Source organism: Petromyzon marinus, unplaced genomic scaffold, assembly GCF_048934315.1.
Source record: "Petromyzon marinus isolate PM22_M1 ecotype Great Lakes invasive population unplaced genomic scaffold, UKy_Petmar_22M1.pri1.0 PM_Scaffold_139, whole genome shotgun sequence".
Classification (NCBI taxonomy): domain Eukaryota; kingdom Metazoa; phylum Chordata; class Hyperoartia; order Petromyzontiformes; family Petromyzontidae; genus Petromyzon; species Petromyzon marinus.
The window spans coordinates 159013-179321 of NW_027423101.1; the positions used below are offsets into that span (position 1 = coordinate 159013).

The 20309-nt window shown below is 47.0% G+C and overlaps 1 protein-coding gene across 4 annotated transcripts in view; it reads left to right on the top strand.

Moving 5' to 3' along the window:
* LOC142922669 (reticulon-4 receptor-like 2) overlaps positions 1–19901 on the top strand; it is a 122668-nt gene extending 102767 nt beyond the window's left edge. For 2 of the 4 annotated variants that reach the window (XM_076063504.1, XM_076063505.1), the window contains 2 exons: positions 17227–18148; positions 19082–19901. In XM_076063504.1, the coding sequence (XP_075919619.1) occupies positions 17235–18148; positions 19082–19790 (1623 nt within the window). In that variant the 5' untranslated portion in view covers positions 17227–17234 and the 3' untranslated portion in view covers positions 19791–19901. The remainder of the gene's footprint in view (positions 1–17226; positions 18149–19081) is intronic. The other 2 variants (XM_076063503.1, XM_076063502.1) reach the window with 2 other exon arrangements.
* Positions 19902–20309: the final 408 nt, after the last annotated feature.

Consider the following 20309-nt stretch of genomic DNA (forward strand, 5'->3'; position numbering starts at 1 on the left):
GGTTCTTCATGTTCTGTAGATGTAGATGCCACTGGTTCTTCACATTCTGCAGTTGTAGATGCCACTGGTTCTTCATGTTCTGTCGATGTAGATGCCACTGGTTCTTCATGTTCTGCAGATGTATATGCCACTGGTTCTTCATGTTCTGCAGATGTAGATGCCACTGGTTCTTCATGTTCTGTATTTGTAGATGCCACTGTTTCTTCACGTTCTGTAGATGTATGTTCTGTAGATGTATATGCTACTGGTTCTTCATGTTTTGTAGATGTAGATGCCACTGGTTCTTCACATTCTGCAGATGTAGATGCTACTGGTTCTTCATGTTCTGTAGATTTAGATGCCACTGGTTCTTCATGTTCTGTATTTGTAGATGCCACTGGTTCTTCATGTTCTGTAGATGTAGATGCCACTGGTTCTTCACATTCTGCAGTTGTAGATGCCACTGGTTCTTCATGTTCTGTCGATGTAAATGCCACTGGTTCTTCATGTTCTGCAGATGTAGATGCCACTGGTTCTTCATGTTCTGCAGATGTAGATGCCACTGATTCTTCATGTTCTGTATTTGTAGATGACACTGGTTCTTCACGTTCTGTAGATGTAGATGCCACTGGTTCTTCACATTATGCAGATGTAGATGCCACTGGTTCTTCATGTTCTGTAGATGTAGATGCTACTGGTTCTTCATGTTCTGCAGATGTAGATGCTACTGGTTCTTCATGTTCTGTAGATGTAGATGCCACTGGTTCTTCACATTCTGCAGTTGTAGATGCCACTGGTTCTTCATGTTCTGTCGATGTAGATGCCACTGGTTCTTCATGTTCTGCAGATGTAGATGCCACTGGTTCTTCATGTTCTGCAGATGTAGATGCCACTGGTTCTTCATGTTCTGTATTTGTAGATGCCACTGTTTCTTCACGTTCTGTAGATGTATGTTCTGTAGATGTATATGCTACTGGTTCTTCATGTTCTGTATTTGTAGATGCCACTGGTTCTTCACATTCTGCAGATGTAGATGCTACTGGTTCTTCATGTTCTGCAGATGTAGATGCCACTGGTTCATAATGTTCTGCAGATGTAGATGCCACTGGTTCTTCACATTCTGTAGATGTAGATGCCACTGGTTCTTCACATTCCGCAGATTTAGATGCCACTGGTTCTTCACATTATGCAGATGTAGATGCCACTGGTTCTTCATGTTCTGTAGATGTAGATGCTACTGGTTCTTCATGCTCTGCAGATGTAAATGCTACTGGTTCTTCATGTTCTGTATTTGTAGATGCCACTGGTTCTTCATGTTCTGCAGATGTAGATGCCACTGGTTCTTCACATTCTGCTGATGTAGATGCCACTGGTTCTTCGTGTTCTGTAGATGTAGATGCCACTGGTTCTTCATGTTCTGCAGATGTAGATGCCACTGGTTCTTCATGTTCTGCATATGTAGATGCCACTGGTTCTTCATGTTCTGTATTTCTAGATGCCACTGGTTCTTCACGTTCTGTAGATGTAGATGCCACTGGTTCTTCATGTTCTGTATATGTATATGCTACTCGTTCTTCATGTTCTGTAGATGTAGATGCCACTGGTTCTTCATGTTCTGCAGATGTAGATGCCACTGGTTCTTCACGTTCTGTAGATGTAGATGCCACTGGTTCTTCATGTTCTGTAGATGTAGATGCCACTGGTTCTTCACATTCTGCAGATGTAGATGCCACTGGTTCTTCATGTTCTATAGATGTAGATGCTACTGGTTCTTCATGTTCTGCAGATGTAGATGCTACTGGTTCTTCATGTTCTGTAGATGTAGATGCCACTGGTTCTTCACATTCTGCAGTTGTAGATGCCACTGGTTCTTCATGTTCTGTCGATGTAGATGCCACTGGTTCTTCATGTTCTGCAGATGTACATGCCACTGGTTCTTCATGTTCTGTAGATGTATATGCTACTGGTTCTTCATGTTCTGTATTTGTAGATGCCACTGGTTCTTCACATTCTGCAGATGTAGATGCTACTGGTTCTTCATGTTCTGCAGATGTAGATGCCACTGGTTCTTAATGTTCTGCAGATGTAGATGCCACTGGTTATTCACATTATGTAGCTGTAGATGCCACTGGTTCTTCACATTCCGCAGATTTAGATGCCACTGGTTCTTCACATTATGCAGATGTAGATGCCACTGGTTCTTCATGTTCTGTAGATGTAGATGCTACTGGTTCTTCATGCTCTGCAGATGTAGATGCTACTGGTTCTTCATGTTCTGTATTTGTAGATGCCACTGGTTCTTCATGTTCTGCAGATGTAGATGCCACTGGTTCTTCACATTCTGCCGATGTAGATGCCACTGGTTCTTCATGTTCTGTAGATGTAGATGCCACTGGTTCTTCATGTTCTGCAGATGTAGATGCCACTGGTTCTTCATGTTCTGCATATGTAGATGCCACTGGTTCTTCATGTTCTGTATTTCTAGATGCCACTGGTTCTTCACGTTCTGTAGATGTAGATGCCACTGGTTCTTCATGTTCTGTATATGTATATGCTACTGGTTCTTCATGTTCTGTAGATGTAGATGCCACTGGTTCTTCATGTTCTGTATTTGTAGATGCTACTCGTTCTTCATGTTCTGTAGATGTAGATGCCACTGGTTCTTCATGTTCTGCAGATGTAGATGCCACTGGTTCTTCACGTTCTGTAGATGTAGATGCCACTGGTTCTTCATGTTCTGTAGATGTAGATGCCACTGGTTCTTCACATTCTGCAGATGTAGATGCCACAACTTCTTCATGTTCTGCAGATGTAGATGCCACTGGTTCTTAATGTTCTGCAGATGTAGATGCCACTGGTTCTTCATGTTCTGTAGATGTAGATGCTACTGGTTCTTCACATTCTGCTGATGTAGATGCCACTGGTTCTTCATGTTCTGTAGATGTAGATGCCACTGGTTCTTCATGTTCTGCAGATGTAGATGCCACTGGTTCTTCATGTTCTGCATATGTAGATGTCACTGGTTCTTCATGTTCTGTATTTCTAGATGCCACTGGTTCTTCACGTTCTGTAGATGTAGATGCCACTGGTTCTTCATGTTCTGTATATGTATATGCTACTCGTTCTTCATGTTCTGTAGATGTAGATGCCACTGGTTCTTCATGTTCTGCAGATGTAGATGCCACTGGTTCTTCACGTTCTGTAGATGTAGATGCCACTGGTTCTTCATGTTCTGTAGATGTAGATGCCACTGGTTCTTCACATTCTGCAGATGTAGATGCCACTGGTTCTTCATGTTCTATAGATGTAGATGCTACTGGTTCTTCATGTTCTGCAGATGTAGATGCTACTGGTTCTTCATGTTCTGTAGATGTAGATGCCACTGGTTCTTCACATTCTGCAGTTGTAGATGCAAACTGGTTCTTCATGTTCTGTCGATGTAGATGCCACTGGTTCTTCATGTTCTGCAGATGTAGATGCCACTGGTTCTTCATGTTCTGCAGATGTAGATGCCACTGGTTCTTCATGTTCTGTATTTGTAGATGCCACTGTTTCTTCACGTTCTGTAGATGTATGTTCTGTAGATGTATATGCTACTGGTTCTGCATGTTCTGTATTTGTAGATGCCACTGGTTCTTCACATTCTGCAGATGTAGATGCTACTGGTTCTTCATGTTCTGCAGATGTAGATGCCACTGGTTCTTCATGTTCTGCAGATGTAGATGCCACTGGTTCTTCATGTTCTGTATTTCTAGATGCCACTGGTTCTTCACGTTCTGTAGATGTAGATGCCACTGGTTCTTCATGTTCTGTATATGTATATGCTACTGGTTCTTCATGTTCTGTAGATGTAGATGCCACTGGTTCTTCATGTTCTGTATTTGTAGATGCTACTCGTTCTTCATGTTCTGTAGATGTAGATGCCACTGGTTCTTCATGTTCTGCAAATGTAGATGCCACTGGTTCTTCACGTTCTGTAGATGTAGATGCCACTGGTTCTTCATGTTCTGTAGATGTAGATGCCACTGGTTCTTCACATTCTGCAGATGTAGATGCCACTACTTCTTCATGTTCTGCAGATGTAGATGCCACTGGTTCTTAATGTTCTGCAGATGTAGATGCCACTGGTTCTTCATGTTCTGTAGATGTAGATGCTACTGGTTCTTCAAATTCTGCAGATGTAGATGCTACTGCTTCTTCATGTTCTGTATTTGTAGATGCCACTGGTTCTTCATGTTCTGCAGATGTAGATGCCACTGGTTCTTCACATTCTGCAGATGTAGATGCCACTACTTCTTCATGTTCTGCAGATGTAGATGCCACTGGTTCTTAATGTTCTGCAGATGTAGATGCCACTGGTTCTTCACATTCTGTAGATGTAGTTGCCACTGGTTCTTCACATTCTGCAGATTTAGATGCCACTGGTTCTTCACCTTCTGCAGATGTAGATGCTACTGGTTCTTCATGTTCTGTAGATGTAGATTCCACTGGTTCTTCATGTTATGTATTTGTAGATGATACTGGTTCTTCATGGTCTGCAGATGTAGATGCCACTGATTCTTCATGTTCTGCAGATGTAGATGCTACTGGTTCTTCACGTTCTGTAGATGTAGATGCCACTGGTTATCATGTTATGTAGATGTAGATGCCACTGCTTTTTCACATTCTGCAGATGTAGATGCCACTACTTCTTCATGTTCTGCAGATGTAGATGCCACTGGCTCTTAATGTTCTGCAGATGTAGATGCCACTGGTTCTTCATGTTCTGTAGATGTAGATCCTACTGGTTCTTCACATTCTGCAGATGTAGATGCTACTGGTTCTTCATGTTCTGTATTTGTAGATGCCACTGGTTCTTCATGTTCTGCAGATGTAGATGCCACTGGTTCTTATTGTTCTGCAGATGTAGATGCCACTGGTTCTTCACATTCTGTAGATGTAGTTGCCACTGTTTCTTCACATTCTGCAGATTTATATGCCACTGGTTCTTCACATTATGCAGATGTAGATGCCACTGGTTCTTCATGTTCTGTAGATGTCGATGCTACTGGTTCTTCATGTTCTGCAGATGTAGATGCTACTGGTTCTTCATTTCTGTATTTGTAGATGCCACTGGTTCTTCATGTTCTGCAGATGTAGATGCCACTGGTTCTTCACATTCTGCAGTTGTAGATGCCACTGGTTCTTCATGTTCTGTCGATGTAGAAGCCACTGCTTCTTCATGTTCTGCAGATGTAGATGCCACTGGTTCTTCATTTTCTACAGATGTACATGCCACTGGTTCTTCATGTTCTGTATTTGTAGATGCCACTGGTTCTTCACGTTCTGTAGATGTAGATGCCACTGGTTCTTCATGTTCTGTAGATGTATATGCTACTGGTTCTTCATGTTCTGTAGATGTAGATGCCACTGGTTCTTCACATTCTGCAGATGTAGATGCTACTGGTTCTTCATGTTCTGTAGATTTAGATGCCACTGGTTCTTCATGTTCTGTATTTGTAGATGCCACTGGTTCTTCATGTTCTGTAGATGTAGATGCCACTGGTTCTTCACATTCTGCAGTTGTAGATGCCACTGGTTCTTCATGTTCTGTCGATGTAGATGCCACTGGTTCTTCATGTTCTGCAGATGTAGATGCCACTGGTTCTTCATCTTCTGCAGATGTAGATGCCACTGGTTCTTCATGTTCTGTATTTGTAGATGCCACTGTTTCTTCACGTTCTGTAGATTTATGTTCTGTAGATGTATATGCTACTGGTTCTTCATGTTTTGTAGATGTAGATGCCACTGGTTCTTCACATTCTGCAGATGTAGATGCTACTGGTTCTTCATGTTCTGTAGATTTAGATGCCACTGGTTCTTCATGTTCTGTATTTGTAGATGCCACTGGTTCTTCATGTTCTGTAGATGTAGATGCCACTGGTTCTTCACATTCTGCAGTTGTAGATGCCACTGGTTCTTCATGTTCTGTCGATGTAAATGCCACTGGTTCTTCATGTTCTGCAGATGTAGATGCCACTGGTTCTTCATGTTCTGTAGATGTAGATGCTACTGGTTCTTCATGTTCTGCAGATGTAGATGCTACTGGTTCTTCATGTTCTGTAGATGTAGATGCCACTGGTTCTTCACATTCTGCAGTTGTAGATGCCACTGGTTCTTCATGTTCTGTCGATGTAGATGCCACTGGTTCTTCATGTTCTGCAGATGTAGATGCCACTGGTTCTTCATGTTCTGCAGATGTAGATGCCACTGGTTCTTCATGTTCTGTATTTGTAGATGTCACTGTTTCTTCACGTTCTGTAGATGTATGTTCTGTAGATGTATATGCTACTGGTTCTTCATGTTCTGTAGATGTAGATGCCACTGGTTCTTCACATTCTGCAGATGTAGATGCTACTGGTTCTTCATGTTCTGTAGATTTAGATGCCACTGGTTCTTCATGTTCTGTATTTGTAGATACCACTGGTTCTTCATGTTCTGTAGATGTAGATGCCACTGGTTCTTCACATTCTGCAGATGTAGATGCCACTACTTCTTCATGTTCTGCAGATGTAGATGCCACTGGTTCTTAATGTTCTGCAGATGTAGATGCCACTGGTTCTTCATGTTCTGTAGATGTAGATGCTACTGGTTCTTCATGGTCTGTAGATGTAGATGCTACTGGTTCTTCATGTTCTGTATTTGTAGATGCCACTGGTTATTCACATTCTGCAGATGTAGATGCCACTGGTTCTTCACATTCTGCAGATGTAGATGCTACTGGTTCTTCATGTTCTGTAGATGTAGATGCCACTGGTTCTTCATGTTCTGTATTTGTAGATGCCAATGGTTCTTCGTGTTCTGTAGATGTAGATGCCACTGGTTCTTCATGTTCTGTATATGTAGATGCCAATGGTTCTTCGTGTTCTGTAGATGTAGATGCCACTGGTTCTTCATGTTCTGTATATGTAGATGCCACTGGTTCTTCACGTTCTGTAGATGTAGATGCCACTTGTTCTTCACGTTCTGTAGATGTAGATGCCATTGGTTCTTCACGTTCTGCAGATGTAGATGCCACTGGTTCTTCATGTTCTGTAGATGTAGATGCTACTGGTTCTTCATGTTCTGTAGATGTAGATGCCACAGGTTCTTCATGTTCTGTATTTGTAGATGCCACTGGTTCTTCATGTTCTGTAGATGTAGATGCCACAGGTTCTTCATGTTCTGTATTTGTAGATGCCACTGGTTCTTCATGTCCTGTATTTGTAGATGCCACTGTTTCTTCACGTTCTGTAGATGTATGTTCTGTAGATGTATATGCTACTGGTTCTTCATGTTCTGTAGATGTAGATGCCACTGGTTCTTCACATTCTGCAGATGTAGATGCTACTGGTTCTTCATGTTCTGTAGATTTAGATGCCACTGGTTCTTCATGTTCTGTATTTGTAGATGCCACTGGTTCTTCATGTTCTGTAGATGTAGATGCCACTAGTTCTTCACATTCTGCAGATGTAGATGCCACTACTTCTTCATTTTCTGCAGATGCAGATGCCACTGGTTCTTAATGTTCTGCAGATGTAGATGCCACTGGTTCTTCATGTTCTGTAGATGTAGATGCTACTGGTTCTTCATGGTCTGTAGATGTAGATGCTACTGGTTCTTCATGTTCTGTATTTGTAGATGCCACTGGTTATTCACATTCTGCAGATGTAGATGCCACTGGTTTTTCACATTCTGCAGATGTAGATGCTACTGGTTCTTCATGTTCTGTAGATGTAGATGCCACTGGTTCTTCATGTTCTGTATTTGTAGATGCCAATGGTTCTTCGTGTTCTGTAGATGTAGATGCCACTGGTTCTTCATGTTCTGTATATGTAGATGCCACTGGTTCTTCACGTTCTGTAGATGTAGATGCCACTTGTTCTTCACGTTCTGTAGATGTAGATGCCATTGGTTCTTCACGTTCTGCAGATGTAGATGCCACTGGTTCTTCATGTTCTGTAGATGTAGATGCTACTGGTTCTTCATGTTCTGTAGATGTAGATGCCACATGTTCTTCATGTTCTGTATTTGTAGATGCCACTGGTTCTTCATGTTCTGTAGATGTAGATGCCACAGGTTCTTCATGTTCTGTATTTGTAGATGCCACTGGTTCTTCATGTTCTGTATTTGTAGATGCCACTGTTTCTTCACGTTCTGTAGATGTATGTTCTGTAGATGTATATGCTACTGGTTCTTCATGTTCTGTAGATGTAGATGCCACTGGTTCTTCACATTCTGCAGATGTAGATGCTACTGGTTCTTCATGTTCTGTAGATTTAGATGCCACTGGTTCTTCATGTTCTGTATTTGTAGATGCCACTGGTTCTTCATGTTCTGTAGATGTAGATGCCACTAGTTCTTCACATTCTGCAGATGTAGATGCCACTACTTCTTCATGTTCTGCAGATGCAGATGCCACTGGTTCTTAATGTTCTGCAGATGTAGATGCCACTGGTTCTTAATGTTCTGCAGATGTAGATGCCACTGGTTCTTCATGTTCTGTAGATGTAGATGCTACTGGTTCTTCACATTCTGCTGATGTAGATGCCACTGGTTCTTCATGTTCTGTAGATGTAGATGCCACTGGTTCTTCATGTTCTGCAGATGTAGATGCCACTGGTTCTTCATGTTCTGTATTTCTAGATGCCACTGGTTCTTCACGTTCTGTAGATGTAGATGCCACTGGTTCTTCATGTTCTGTATATGTATATGCTACTCGTTCTTCATGTTCTGTAGATGTAGATGCCACTGGTTCTTCATGTTCTGCAGATGTAGATGCCACTGGTTCTTCACGTTCTGTAGATGTAGATGCCACTGGTTCTTCATGTTCTGTAGATGTAGATGCCACTGGTTCTTCACATTCTGCAGATGTAGATGCCACTGGTTCTTCATGTTCTATAGATGTAGATGCTACTGGTTCTTCATGTTCTGCAGATGTAGATGCTACTGGTTCTTCATGTTCTGTAGATGTAGATGCCACTGGTTCTTCACATTCTGCAGTTGTAGATGCAAACTGGTTCTTCATGTTCTGTCGATGTAGATGCCACTGGTTCTTCATGTTCTGCAGATGTAGATGCCACTGGTTCTTCATGTTCTGCAGATGTAGATGCCACTGGTTCTTCATGTTCTGTATTTGTAGATGCCACTGTTTCTTCACGTTCTGTAGATGTATGTTCTGTAGATGTATATGCTACTGGTTCTGCATGTTCTGTATTTGTAGATGCCACTGGTTCTTCACATTCTGCAGATGTAGATGCTACTGGTTCTTCATGTTCTGCAGATGTAGATGCCACTGGTTCTTAATGTTCTGCAGATGTAGATGCCACTGGTTCTTCACATTCTGTAGCTGTAGATGCCACTGGTTCTTCACATTCCGCAAATTTAGATGCCACTGGTTCTTCACATTATGCAGATGTAGATGCCACTGGTTCTTCATGTTCTGTAGATGTAGATGCTACTGGTTCTTCATGCTCTGCAGATGTAGATGCTACTGGTTCTTCATGTTCTGTATTTGTAGATGCCACTGGTTCTTCATGTTCTGCAGATGTAGATGCCACTGGTTCTTCACATTCTGCCGATGTAGATGCCACTGGTTCTTCATGTTCTGTAGATGTAGATGCCACTGGTTCTTCATGTTCTGCAGATGTAGATGCCACTGGTTCTTCATGTTCTGTATTTCTAGATGCCACTGGTTCTTCACGTTCTGTAGATGTAGATGCCACTGGTTCTTCATGTTCTGTATATGTATATGCTACTGGTTCTTCATGTTCTGTAGATGTAGATGCCACTGGTTCTTCATGTTCTGTATTTGTAGATGCTACTCGTTCTTCATGTTCTGTAGATGTAGATGCCACTGGTTCTTCATGTTCTGCAGATGTAGATGCCACTGGTTCTTCACGTTCTGTAAATGTAGATGCCACTGGTTCTTCATGTTCTGTAGATGTAGATGCCACTGGTTCTTCACATTCTGCAGATGTAGATGCCACTACTTCTTCATGTTCTGCAGATGTAGATGCCACTGGTTCTTAATGTTCTGCAGATGTAGATGCCACTGGTTCTTCATGTTCTGTAGATGTAGATGCTACTGGTTCTTCACATTCTGCAGATGTAGATGCTACTGCTTCTTCATGTTCTGTATTTGTAGATGCCACTGGTTCTTCATGTTCTGCAGATGTAGATGCCACTGGTTCTTAATGTTCTGCAGATGTAGATGCCACTGGTTCTTCACATTCTGTAGATGTAGTTGCCACTGGTTCTTCACATTCTGCAGATTTAGATGCCACTGGTTCTTCACCTTCTGCAGATGTAGATGCTACTGGTTCTTCATGTTCTGTAGATGTAGATTCCACTGGTTCTTCATGTTATGTATTTGTAGATGATACTGGTTCTTCATGGTCTGCAGATGTAGATGCCACTGATTCTTCATGTTCTGCAGATGTAGATGCTACTGGTTCTTCACGTTCTGTAGATGTAGATGCCACTGGTTATCATGTTATGTAGATGTAGATGCCACTGCTTTTTCACATTCTGCAGATGTAGATGCCACTACTTCTTCATGTTCTGCAGATGTAGATGCCACTGGCTCTTAATGTTCTGCAGATGTAGATGCCACTGGTTCTTCATGTTCTGTAGATGTAGATCCTACTGGTTCTTCACATTCTGCAGATGTAGATGCTACTGGTTCTTCATGTTCTGTATTTGTAGATGCCACTGGTTCTTCATGTTCTGCAGATGTAGATGCCACTGGTTCTTATTGTTCTGCAGATGTAGATGCCACTGGTTCTTCACATTCTGTAGATGTAGTTGCCACTGTTTCTTCACATTCTGCAGATTTATATGCCACTGGTTCTTCACATTATGCAGATGTAGATGCCACTGGTTCTTCATGTTCTGTAGATGTAGATGCTACTGGTTCTTCATGTTCTGCAGATGTAGATGCTACTGGTTCTTCATTTCTGTATTTGTAGATGCCACTGGTTCTTCATGTTCTGCAGATGTAGATGCCACTGGTTCTTCACATTCTGCAGTTGTAGATGCCACTGGTTCTTCATGTTCTGTCGATGTAGAAGCCACTGCTTCTTCATGTTCTGCAGATGTAGATGCCACTGGTTCTTCATTTTCTACAGATGTACATGCCACTGGTTCTTCATGTTCTGTATTTGTAGATGCCACTGGTTCTTCACGTTCTGTAGATGTAGATGCCACTGGTTCTTCATGTTCTGTAGATGTATATGCTACTGGTTCTTCATGTTCTGTAGATGTAGATGCCACTGGTTCTTCACATTCTGCAGATGTAGATGCTACTGGTTCTTCATGTTCTGTAGATTTAGATGCCACTGGTTCTTCATGTTCTGTATTTGTAGATGCCACTGGTTCTTCATGTTCTGTAGATGTAGATGCCACTGGTTCTTCACATTCTGCAGTTGTAGATGCCACTGGTTCTTCATGTTCTGTCGATGTAGATGCCACTGGTTCTTCATGTTCTGCAGATGTAGATGCCACTGGTTCTTCATCTTCTGCAGATGTAGATGCCACTGGTTCTTCATGTTCTGTATTTGTAGATGCCACTGTTTCTTCACGTTCTGTAGATTTATGTTCTGTAGATGTATATGCTACTGGTTCTTCATGTTTTGTAGATGTAGATGCCACTGGTTCTTCACATTCTGCAGATGTAGATGCTACTGGTTCTTCATGTTCTGTAGATTTAGATGCCACTGGTTCTTCATGTTCTTTATTTGTAGATGCCACTGGTTCTTCATGTTCTGTAGATGTAGATGCCACTGGTTCTTCACATTCTGCAGTTGTAGATGCCACTGGTTCTTCATGTTCTGTCGATGTAAATGCCACTGGTTCTTCATGTTCTGCAGATGTAGATGCCACTGGTTCTTCATGTTCTGCAGATGTAGATGACACTGATTCTTCATGTTCTGTATTTGTAGATGACACTGGTTCTTCACGTTCTGTAGATGTAGATGCCACTGGTTCTTCACATTATGCAGATGTAGATGCCACTGGTTCTTCATGTTCTGTAGATGTAGATGCTACTGGTTCTTCATGTTCTGCAGATGTAGATGCTACTGGTTCTTCATGTTCTGTAGATGTAGATGCCACTGGTTCTTCACATTCTGCAGTTGTAGATGCCACTGGTTCTTCATGTTCTGTCGATGTAGATGCCACTGGTTCTTCATGTTCTGCAGATGTAGATGCCACTGGTTCTTCATGTTCTGCAGATGTAGATGCCACTGGTTCTTCATGTTCTGTATTTGTAGATGTCACTGTTTCTTCACGTTCTGTAGATGTATGTTCTGTAGATGTATATGCTACTGGTTCTTCATGTTCTGTAGATGTAGATGCCACTGGTTCTTCACATTCTGCAGATGTAGATGCTACTGGTTCTTCATGTTCTGTAGATTTAGATGCCACTGGTTCTTCATGTTCTGTATTTGTAGATACCACTGGTTCTTCATGTTCTGTAGATGTAGATGCCACTGGTTCTTCACATTCTGCAGATGTAGATGCCACTACTTCTTCATGTTCTGCAGATGTAGATGCCACTGGTTCTTAATGTTCTGCAGATGTAGATGCCACTGGTTCTTCATGTTCTGTAGATGTAGATGCTACTGGTTCTTCATGGTCTGTAGATGTAGATGCTACTGGTTCTTCATGTTCTGTATTTGTAGATGCCACTGGTTATTCACATTCTGCAGATGTAGATGCCACTGGTTCTTCACATTCTGCAGATGTAGATGCTACTGGTTCTTCATGTTCTGTAGATGTAGATGCCACTGGTTCTTCATGTTCTGTATTTGTAGATGCCAATGGTTCTTCGTGTTCTGTAGATGTAGATGCCACTGGTTCTTCATGTTCTGTATATGTAGATACCAATGGTTCTTCGTGTTCTGTAGATGTAGATGCCACTGGTTCTTCATGTTCTGTATATGTAGATGCCACTGGTTCTTCACGTTCTGTAGATGTAGATGCCACTTGTTCTTCACGTTCTGTAGATGTAGATGCCATTGGTTCTTCACGTTCTGCAGATGTAGATGCCACTGGTTCTTCATGTTCTGTAGATGTAGATGCTACTGGTTCTTCATGTTCTGTAGATGTAGATGCCACAGGTTCTTCATGTTCTGTATTTGTAGATGCCACTGGTTCTTCATGTTCTGTAGATGTAGATGCCACAGGTTCTTCATGTTCTGTATTTGTAGATGCCACTGGTTCTTCATGTCCTGTATTTGTAGATGCCACTGTTTCTTCACGTTCTGTAGATGTATGTTCTGTAGATGTATATGCTACTGGTTCTTCATGTTCTGTAGATGTAGATGCCACTGGTTCTTCACATTCTGCAGATGTAGATGCTACTGGTTCTTCATGTTCTGTAGATTTAGATGCCACTGGTTCTTCATGTTCTGTATTTGTAGATGCCACTGGTTCTTCATGTTCTGTAGATGTAGATGCCACTAGTTCTTCACATTCTGCAGATGTAGATGCCACTACTTCTTCATGTTCTGCAGATGCAGATGCCACTGGTTCTTAATGTTCTGCAGATGTAGATGCCACTGGTTCTTCATGTTCTGTAGATGTAGATGCTACTGGTTCTTCATGGTCTGTAGATGTAGATGCTACTGGTTCTTCATGTTCTGTATTTGTAGATGCCACTGGTTATTCACATTCTGCAGATGTAGATGCCACTGGTTTTTCACATTCTGCAGATGTAGATGCTACTGGTTCTTCATGTTCTGTAGATGTAGATGCCACTGGTTCTTCATGTTCTGTATTTGTAGATGCCAATGGTTCTTCGTGTTCTGTAGATGTAGATGCCACTGGTTCTTCATGTTCTGTATATGTAGATGCCACTGGTTCTTCACGTTCTGTAGATGTAGATGCCACTTGTTCTTCACGTTCTGTAGATGTAGATGCCATTGGTTCTTCACGTTCTGCAGATGTAGATGCCACTGGTTCTTCATGTTCTGTAGATGTAGATGCTACTGGTTCTTCATGTTCTGTAGATGTAGATGCCACATGTTCTTCATGTTCTGTATTTGTAGATGCCACTGGTTCTTCATGTTCTGTAGATGTAGATGCCACAGGTTCTTCATGTTCTGTATTTGTAGATGCCACTGGTTCTTCATGTTCTGTATTTGTAGATGCCACTGTTTCTTCACGTTCTGTAGATGTATGTTCTGTAGATGTATATGCTACTGGTGCTTCATGTTCTGTAGATGTAGATGCCACTGGTTCTTCACATTCTGCAGATGTAGATGCTACTGGTTCTTCATGTTCTGTAGATTTAGATGCCACTGGTTCTTCATGTTCTGTATTTGTAGATGCCACTGGTTCTTCATGTTCTGTAGATGTAGATGCCACTAGTTCTTCACATTCTGCAGATGTAGATGCCACTACTTCTTCATGTTCTGCAGATGCAGATGCCACTGGTTCTTAATGTTCTGCAGATGTAGATGCCACTGGTTCTTCATGTTCTGTAGATGTAGATGCTACTGGTTCTTCATGGTCTGTAGATGTAGATGCTACTGGTTCTTCATGTTCTGTATTTGTAGATGCCACTGGTTATTCACATTCTGCAGATGTAGATGCCACTGGTTCTTCACATTCTGCAGATGTAGATGCTACTGGTTCTTCATGTTCTGTAGATGTAGATGCCACTGGTTCTTCATGTTCTGTATTTGTAGATGCCAATGGTTCTTCGTGTTCTGTAGATGTAGATGCCACTGGTTCTTCATGTTCTGTATATGTAGATGCCACTGGTTCTTCACGTTCTGTAGATGTAGATGCCACTTGTTCTTCACGTTCTGTAGATGTAGATGCCATTGGTTCTTCACGTTCTGCAGATGTAGATGCCACTGGTTCTTCATGTTCTGTAGATGTAGATGCTACTGGTTCTTCATGTTCTGTAGATGTAGATGCCACAGGTTCTTCATGTTCTGTATTTGTAGATGCCACTGGTTCTTCATGTTCTGTAGATGTAGATGCCACAGGTTCTTCATGTTCTGTATTTGTAGATGCCACTGGTTCTTCATGTTCTGAGACAGTGGATGTGATGTCACCATGGTGAGTGAGACAGTAGATGTGATGTCACCATGGTGAGTGAGACAGTGGATGTGACGTCACCATGGTGAGTGAGACAGTGGATGTGACGTCACCATGGTGAGTGAGACAGTGGATGTGACGTCACCATGGTGAGTGAGACAGTGGATGTGACGTCACCATGGTGAGTGAGACGGTGGTTGTGAAGTCGCATTCGGGCGATTTAGCCCAGCAGATAATCACAGCGTCTGAAGTCGTGGGTTTCCGCGGTGACTATGAGTTGTTGACTACCTCGCCTGGTACACAGGAGGTCTGTGTCTCTCATCATCATCACGGTGGCTATGAGATGTTAACTACCTCGCCTGATATACAGGAGGTCTGTGTCTCTCATCATCATCATCACCACGGTGACTATGAGATGTTAACTACCTCGCCTGGTCTACAGGAGGTCTGTGTCTATCATCATCACAGTGACTATGAGATGTTAACTACCTCGCCTGGTACACAGGAGGTCTGTGTCTCTCATCATCATCACGGTGGCTATGAGATGTTAACTACCTCGCCTGATATACAGGAGGTCTGTGTCTCTCTAATCATCATCACCACGGTGGCTATGAGATGTTAACTACCTCGCCTGGTCTACAGGAGGTATGTGTCTCTCTCTCTCATTATCATCACGGTGGCTATGAGATGTTAACTACCTCGCCTGGTCTACAGGAGGTCTGTGTCTCTCATCATCATCATCACGGTGGCTATGAGATGTTGACTACCTCGCCTGGTATACAGGAGGTCTGTGTTTCTCATCATCACGGTGGCTATGAGATGTTAACTCCCTCGCCTGGTCTACAGGAGGTCTGTGTCTCTCTCTCTCACCATCATCACGGTGGCTATGAGATGTTAACTCCCTCGCCTGGTCTACAGGAGGTCTGTGTCTCTCTCTCATCATCACCACGGTGGCTATGAGATGTTAACTACCTCGCCTGGTCTACAGGAGGTCTGTGTTTCTCATCATCACGGTGGCTATGAGATGTTAACTCCCTCGCCTGGTCTACAGGAGGTCTGTGTCTCTCTCTCTCACCATAATCACGGTGGCTATGAGATGTTAACTCCCTCGCCTGGTCTACAGAAGGTCTGTGTCTCTCTCTCATCATCACCACGGTGGCTATGAGATGTTAACTACCTCGCCTGGACTACAGGAGGTCTGTGTTTCTCATCACCACGGTGGCTATGAGATGTTAACTACCTCGCCTGGTCTACAGGAGGTCGTGGGTTCCACCCCGACCCTGCTGCTGCTGCTGTCTCTGTACAGTCTGCGTCTCTCTCCCCGTGGTGGTCGCTGCGTGGATTTTGTCTCCGGCTCCTCCTCCGTTTGTCCCCTCCACGTTCAGAGTCGACGTCGCCACGCTCGGTCAGAGTCTTTGGCTGCTGCTGCTGTCATTGTCCACGTGATGATGATGACGACGATGATGATATCAGCCACGTGGTTGAGCTGCTATCATTGTTGATGTCCAGTTCGCTTGTGAACAAAGAGTGACACAGCAGCTCTGGGGTGGCCTTACCTAGAAAATAAATAGTCAAAAAAATAGTTTAGTATGGGTGAGTAGGTGAATGGGTAGGTGAGTGGGTGCGTGAGTGGTTAGGTGGGTGAGTGAGTGGGTGAGTGAGTGGGTGAGTGAGTGAGTGGGTGAGTGAGTGAGTGGGTGAGTGAGTGAGTGAGTGGGTGAGTGAGTGAGTGGGTGAGTGGGTGAGTGAGTGACTGGGTTGGTGAGTGAGTGAGTGGGTGAGTGAGTGACTGGGTAAGTGAGTGAGTGAGTGGGTGGGTGAGTGAGTGACTGGGTGGGTGAGTGAGTGAGTGGGTGAGTGAGTGACTGGGTGAGTGAGTGAGTGGGTGGGTGAGTGAGTGAGTGGGTGAGTGAGTGAGTGGGTGGATGAGTGAGTGGGTGAGTGAGTGACTGGGTGGGTGAGTGGGTGAGTGAGTGACTGGGTTGGTGAGTGAGTGAGTGGGTGAGTGAGTGACTGGGTAAGTGAGTGAGTGAGTGGGTGGGTGAGTGAGTGACTGGGTGGGTGAGTGAGTGGGTGAGTGAGTGGGTGAGTGAGTGACTGGGTGGGTGAGTGATGAGGTGAGTGAGTCGCTGTAGCGTGCCTTCCGTTCACCCCCCCACCCCCCCATCCCCCCCACAGCGGACACGATGTTCACCCCTCCTCACCCCTCTCCTCACCACCACCACCACCACCGTCCTCACCGCCACGCCACCACCACCACCACGGCGGCACCACCTCCCCGCCGCCCCGTCTGGCCCCTCCTCCCGTGGCCGCTCCTCCTCCTCCTGGCGTCCGTGCGGCCGCCGGCGCTCGTCGCCGCGGCGACGACGACGACGAGCGCCTGCCCCGGCGACTGCGTCTGCTACGACGCCCCCCCGACGGCGAGCTGCCAGGGCCGGGGCCTCTGGCGGCTCCCCGACGGGATCCCGCCCACGGCCGAGCGCCTCTGGCTGCAGAACAACCGCATCTCGTCGCTGACCCCGGGCGGCGACGGCGGCGACGGCGGCGACGCCGGCAGGGGGCGCCCGTCGCCCCGGCTGAGCCCGGCCCTCCGGGCCCTCTCGCTGGCCGCCAACGAGATCCGCGCCGTCGACGCCGCCGCCTTCGCGGGCCTCCGCCGCCTCGAGGAGCTCGACCTGGGCCGCAACCGGGGCCTGCGCTCGCTGGCGGCCGGCAGCTTCCGGGACCTCGGCGCGCTGCGCTCCCTCCACCTCTACGACTGCGGCCTCCGCGGGCTGCCCGCGGGCGCCTTCGAGGGCCTCGGCAGCCTCCGCTTCCTCGACCTGCAGGCCAACGCCCTGGCCGAGCTGCGGGACGGGGCCTTCGCCGGGCTCGCCAACCTCGCGTCGCTGTTCCTGCACGGCAACCGGCTGCGGGCCCTCGGCCGGGCCTCGCTCGGGGGCCTGCGCTCGCTCGACCGCCTGCTGGCCCACGACAACCGGGTGGCCCGCGTGCACCCGGCCGCGTTCCGCGACCTCGGCCGCCTCAGCACGCTGTTCCTCTTCAATAACAGCCTGAGGGCGCTCGGCGGGGGGACGCTCGCTCACCTGCACGGACTCAGGTGAGGGGGTGGTGGTGGTGGAGGTGGGGGTGGGGGTGGTGGTGGAGGAGATGGTGTAGGTGGAGGAGTAGAAGGTGGTGGTGGTTGTGGTGGTGTAGGTGGAGGAGTAGAAGGTGGTGGTGGTGGTTGTGGTGGTGTAGGTGGAGGAGTAGAAGGTGGTGGTGGTTGTGGTGGTGTAGGTGGAGGAGTAGAAGGTGGTGGTGGTGGTGGTGGAGATGGTGTAGGTGGAGGAGTAGAAGGTGGTGGTGGTGGTGGTGGAGGTGGTGGTGTAGGTGGAGGAGTAGAAGGTGGTGGTGGTGGTGGAGGAGGTGGAGGTGGTGGAGGAGATGGTGTAGGTGAAGGAGTAGAAGGTGGAGGAGGTGGTGGTGGTGGTGGTGGTGGTGGTGGTGGTGGTGGTGGTGGTGGTGGTGGTGGTGGTGGAGGAGATGGTGTAGGTGAAGGAGTAGAAGGTGGAGGAGGTGGTGGTGGTGGTGGTGGTGGAGGAGATGGTGTAGGTGGAGTAGAAGGTGGTGGTGGTGGAGTAGAAGGTGGTGGTGGTGGTGGTGGAGTAGAAGGTGGTGGTGGTGGTGGTGGAGGAGGAGTAGAAGGTGGTGGTGGTGGTTGTGGTGGTGGTGGTGGAGGAGGTGGTGCAGGTGGAGGAGTAGAAGGTGGTGGTGGTGATGATCCAGCTACTCCCTGTGATCTCCGCTGTTACCGGACCACGAGTAAACGATCGCTTAACACGAAGGACGTGCTCACGATTTCGACTGAGACCGGATCACTTTTGCAAACCGAGCGAGCGATCGGATTGTCAGTGACGCCTGCTTATTACCCCCAGGTTACCCCCAGGTTACCCCGTGATGTCTCCCCCAGGTTACCCCCAGGTTACCCCGTGATCTCTCCCCCAGGTTACCCCCAGGTTACCCCCAGGTTACCCCGTGATCTCTTCCCCAGGTACCTGCGTCTGAATGACAACCCGTGGCTCTGCGACTGCTCCGCCCGCTCTCTCTCCTTGTGGCTCCGCCAATTCCGCGGCTCCACCTCGGAGCTCGCCTGCGCCCAGCCTCCGGCCCTGGCCGGCCGCGACCTCAAGGGCCTGCCGTGGGCCCTCTTTCAGGACTGCCCCGACGCCGACGCCGACGCCGATGCCGCTGACGCCGACGACGCCGACGCCGATGACGCCGACGCCGACGCCGATGACGCCGGCGGCGGCGGCGGCGGCGGAGGTCACGGCACCGCACCGTCGTACGGCCTCTCGCTTCTCCCCACGGCGCCGGGCCCTCGGCCGGAGGCCTCGAGAACCGGGAGGCCGCTGCTCATGGCCGCGGCGGCGCCGGCGGCCGCCACGGACGCCGCCGCCGCCGCCGCCGCCGCCGCGCCGGTGTCGGCCGTGGCCGCGCCGACGCCGACGAGGGCGACGACGCCGGCGAGGGCCCGGAGGAAGTGCCGCAAGAAGGCCAGGCCGCAGTGCGTGAGGCGGCTGCCGGCGGCCGCGGCCACGGCCACGGCCACGGCCACCGGCGGCGGCGATGGAAGTGCCGGGGGGAGCGGAGCGGCGTCCGGAGCGATGAAATTGGCGTCAGCGGTGCGCTCAGATCTCTTGCTGGCACTGACACCGCTGGTGCTGCTGCTGCCGCTGCTGCTCGCGCTGGTGCCCAGATAGTGACGGACGCTTTGACTCCGCGACGGAAACACAGCAGCGGTGGCGCTGGTGGTGCTGGTGGTGGTGGCGGTGGTGGTGGTGGGGCTGGTGGTGGTGCTGGTGGTGGTGGTGGTGGTGGCGCTGGTGGTGGTGGTGGTGGTGCTGGTGGTGCTGGTGCTGGTGGTGGTGGTTGCCAGACCAGGAGGAAGTGGAATCGAACCACCGTCCGGGAGAGATGGTGGCAGCGGTGGGGTTCTGGTCTCTTAGTAGCGCTGACGCTGCTTCTGCTACAGCTGTTGCTGTGTGCTACCACACACAGACACACTACACCACACTACACAATGCCACACGGACACACCACACCACACACACACCACCACACACAACACACCACACGGAACACCACACTACACAACACCACACTACACAATACCACACACACACCACACACACCCCACCACACACAACACACCACACACAACACCACACACAATACCACACACCACACACACCACACCACACACACCCCACCACACACAA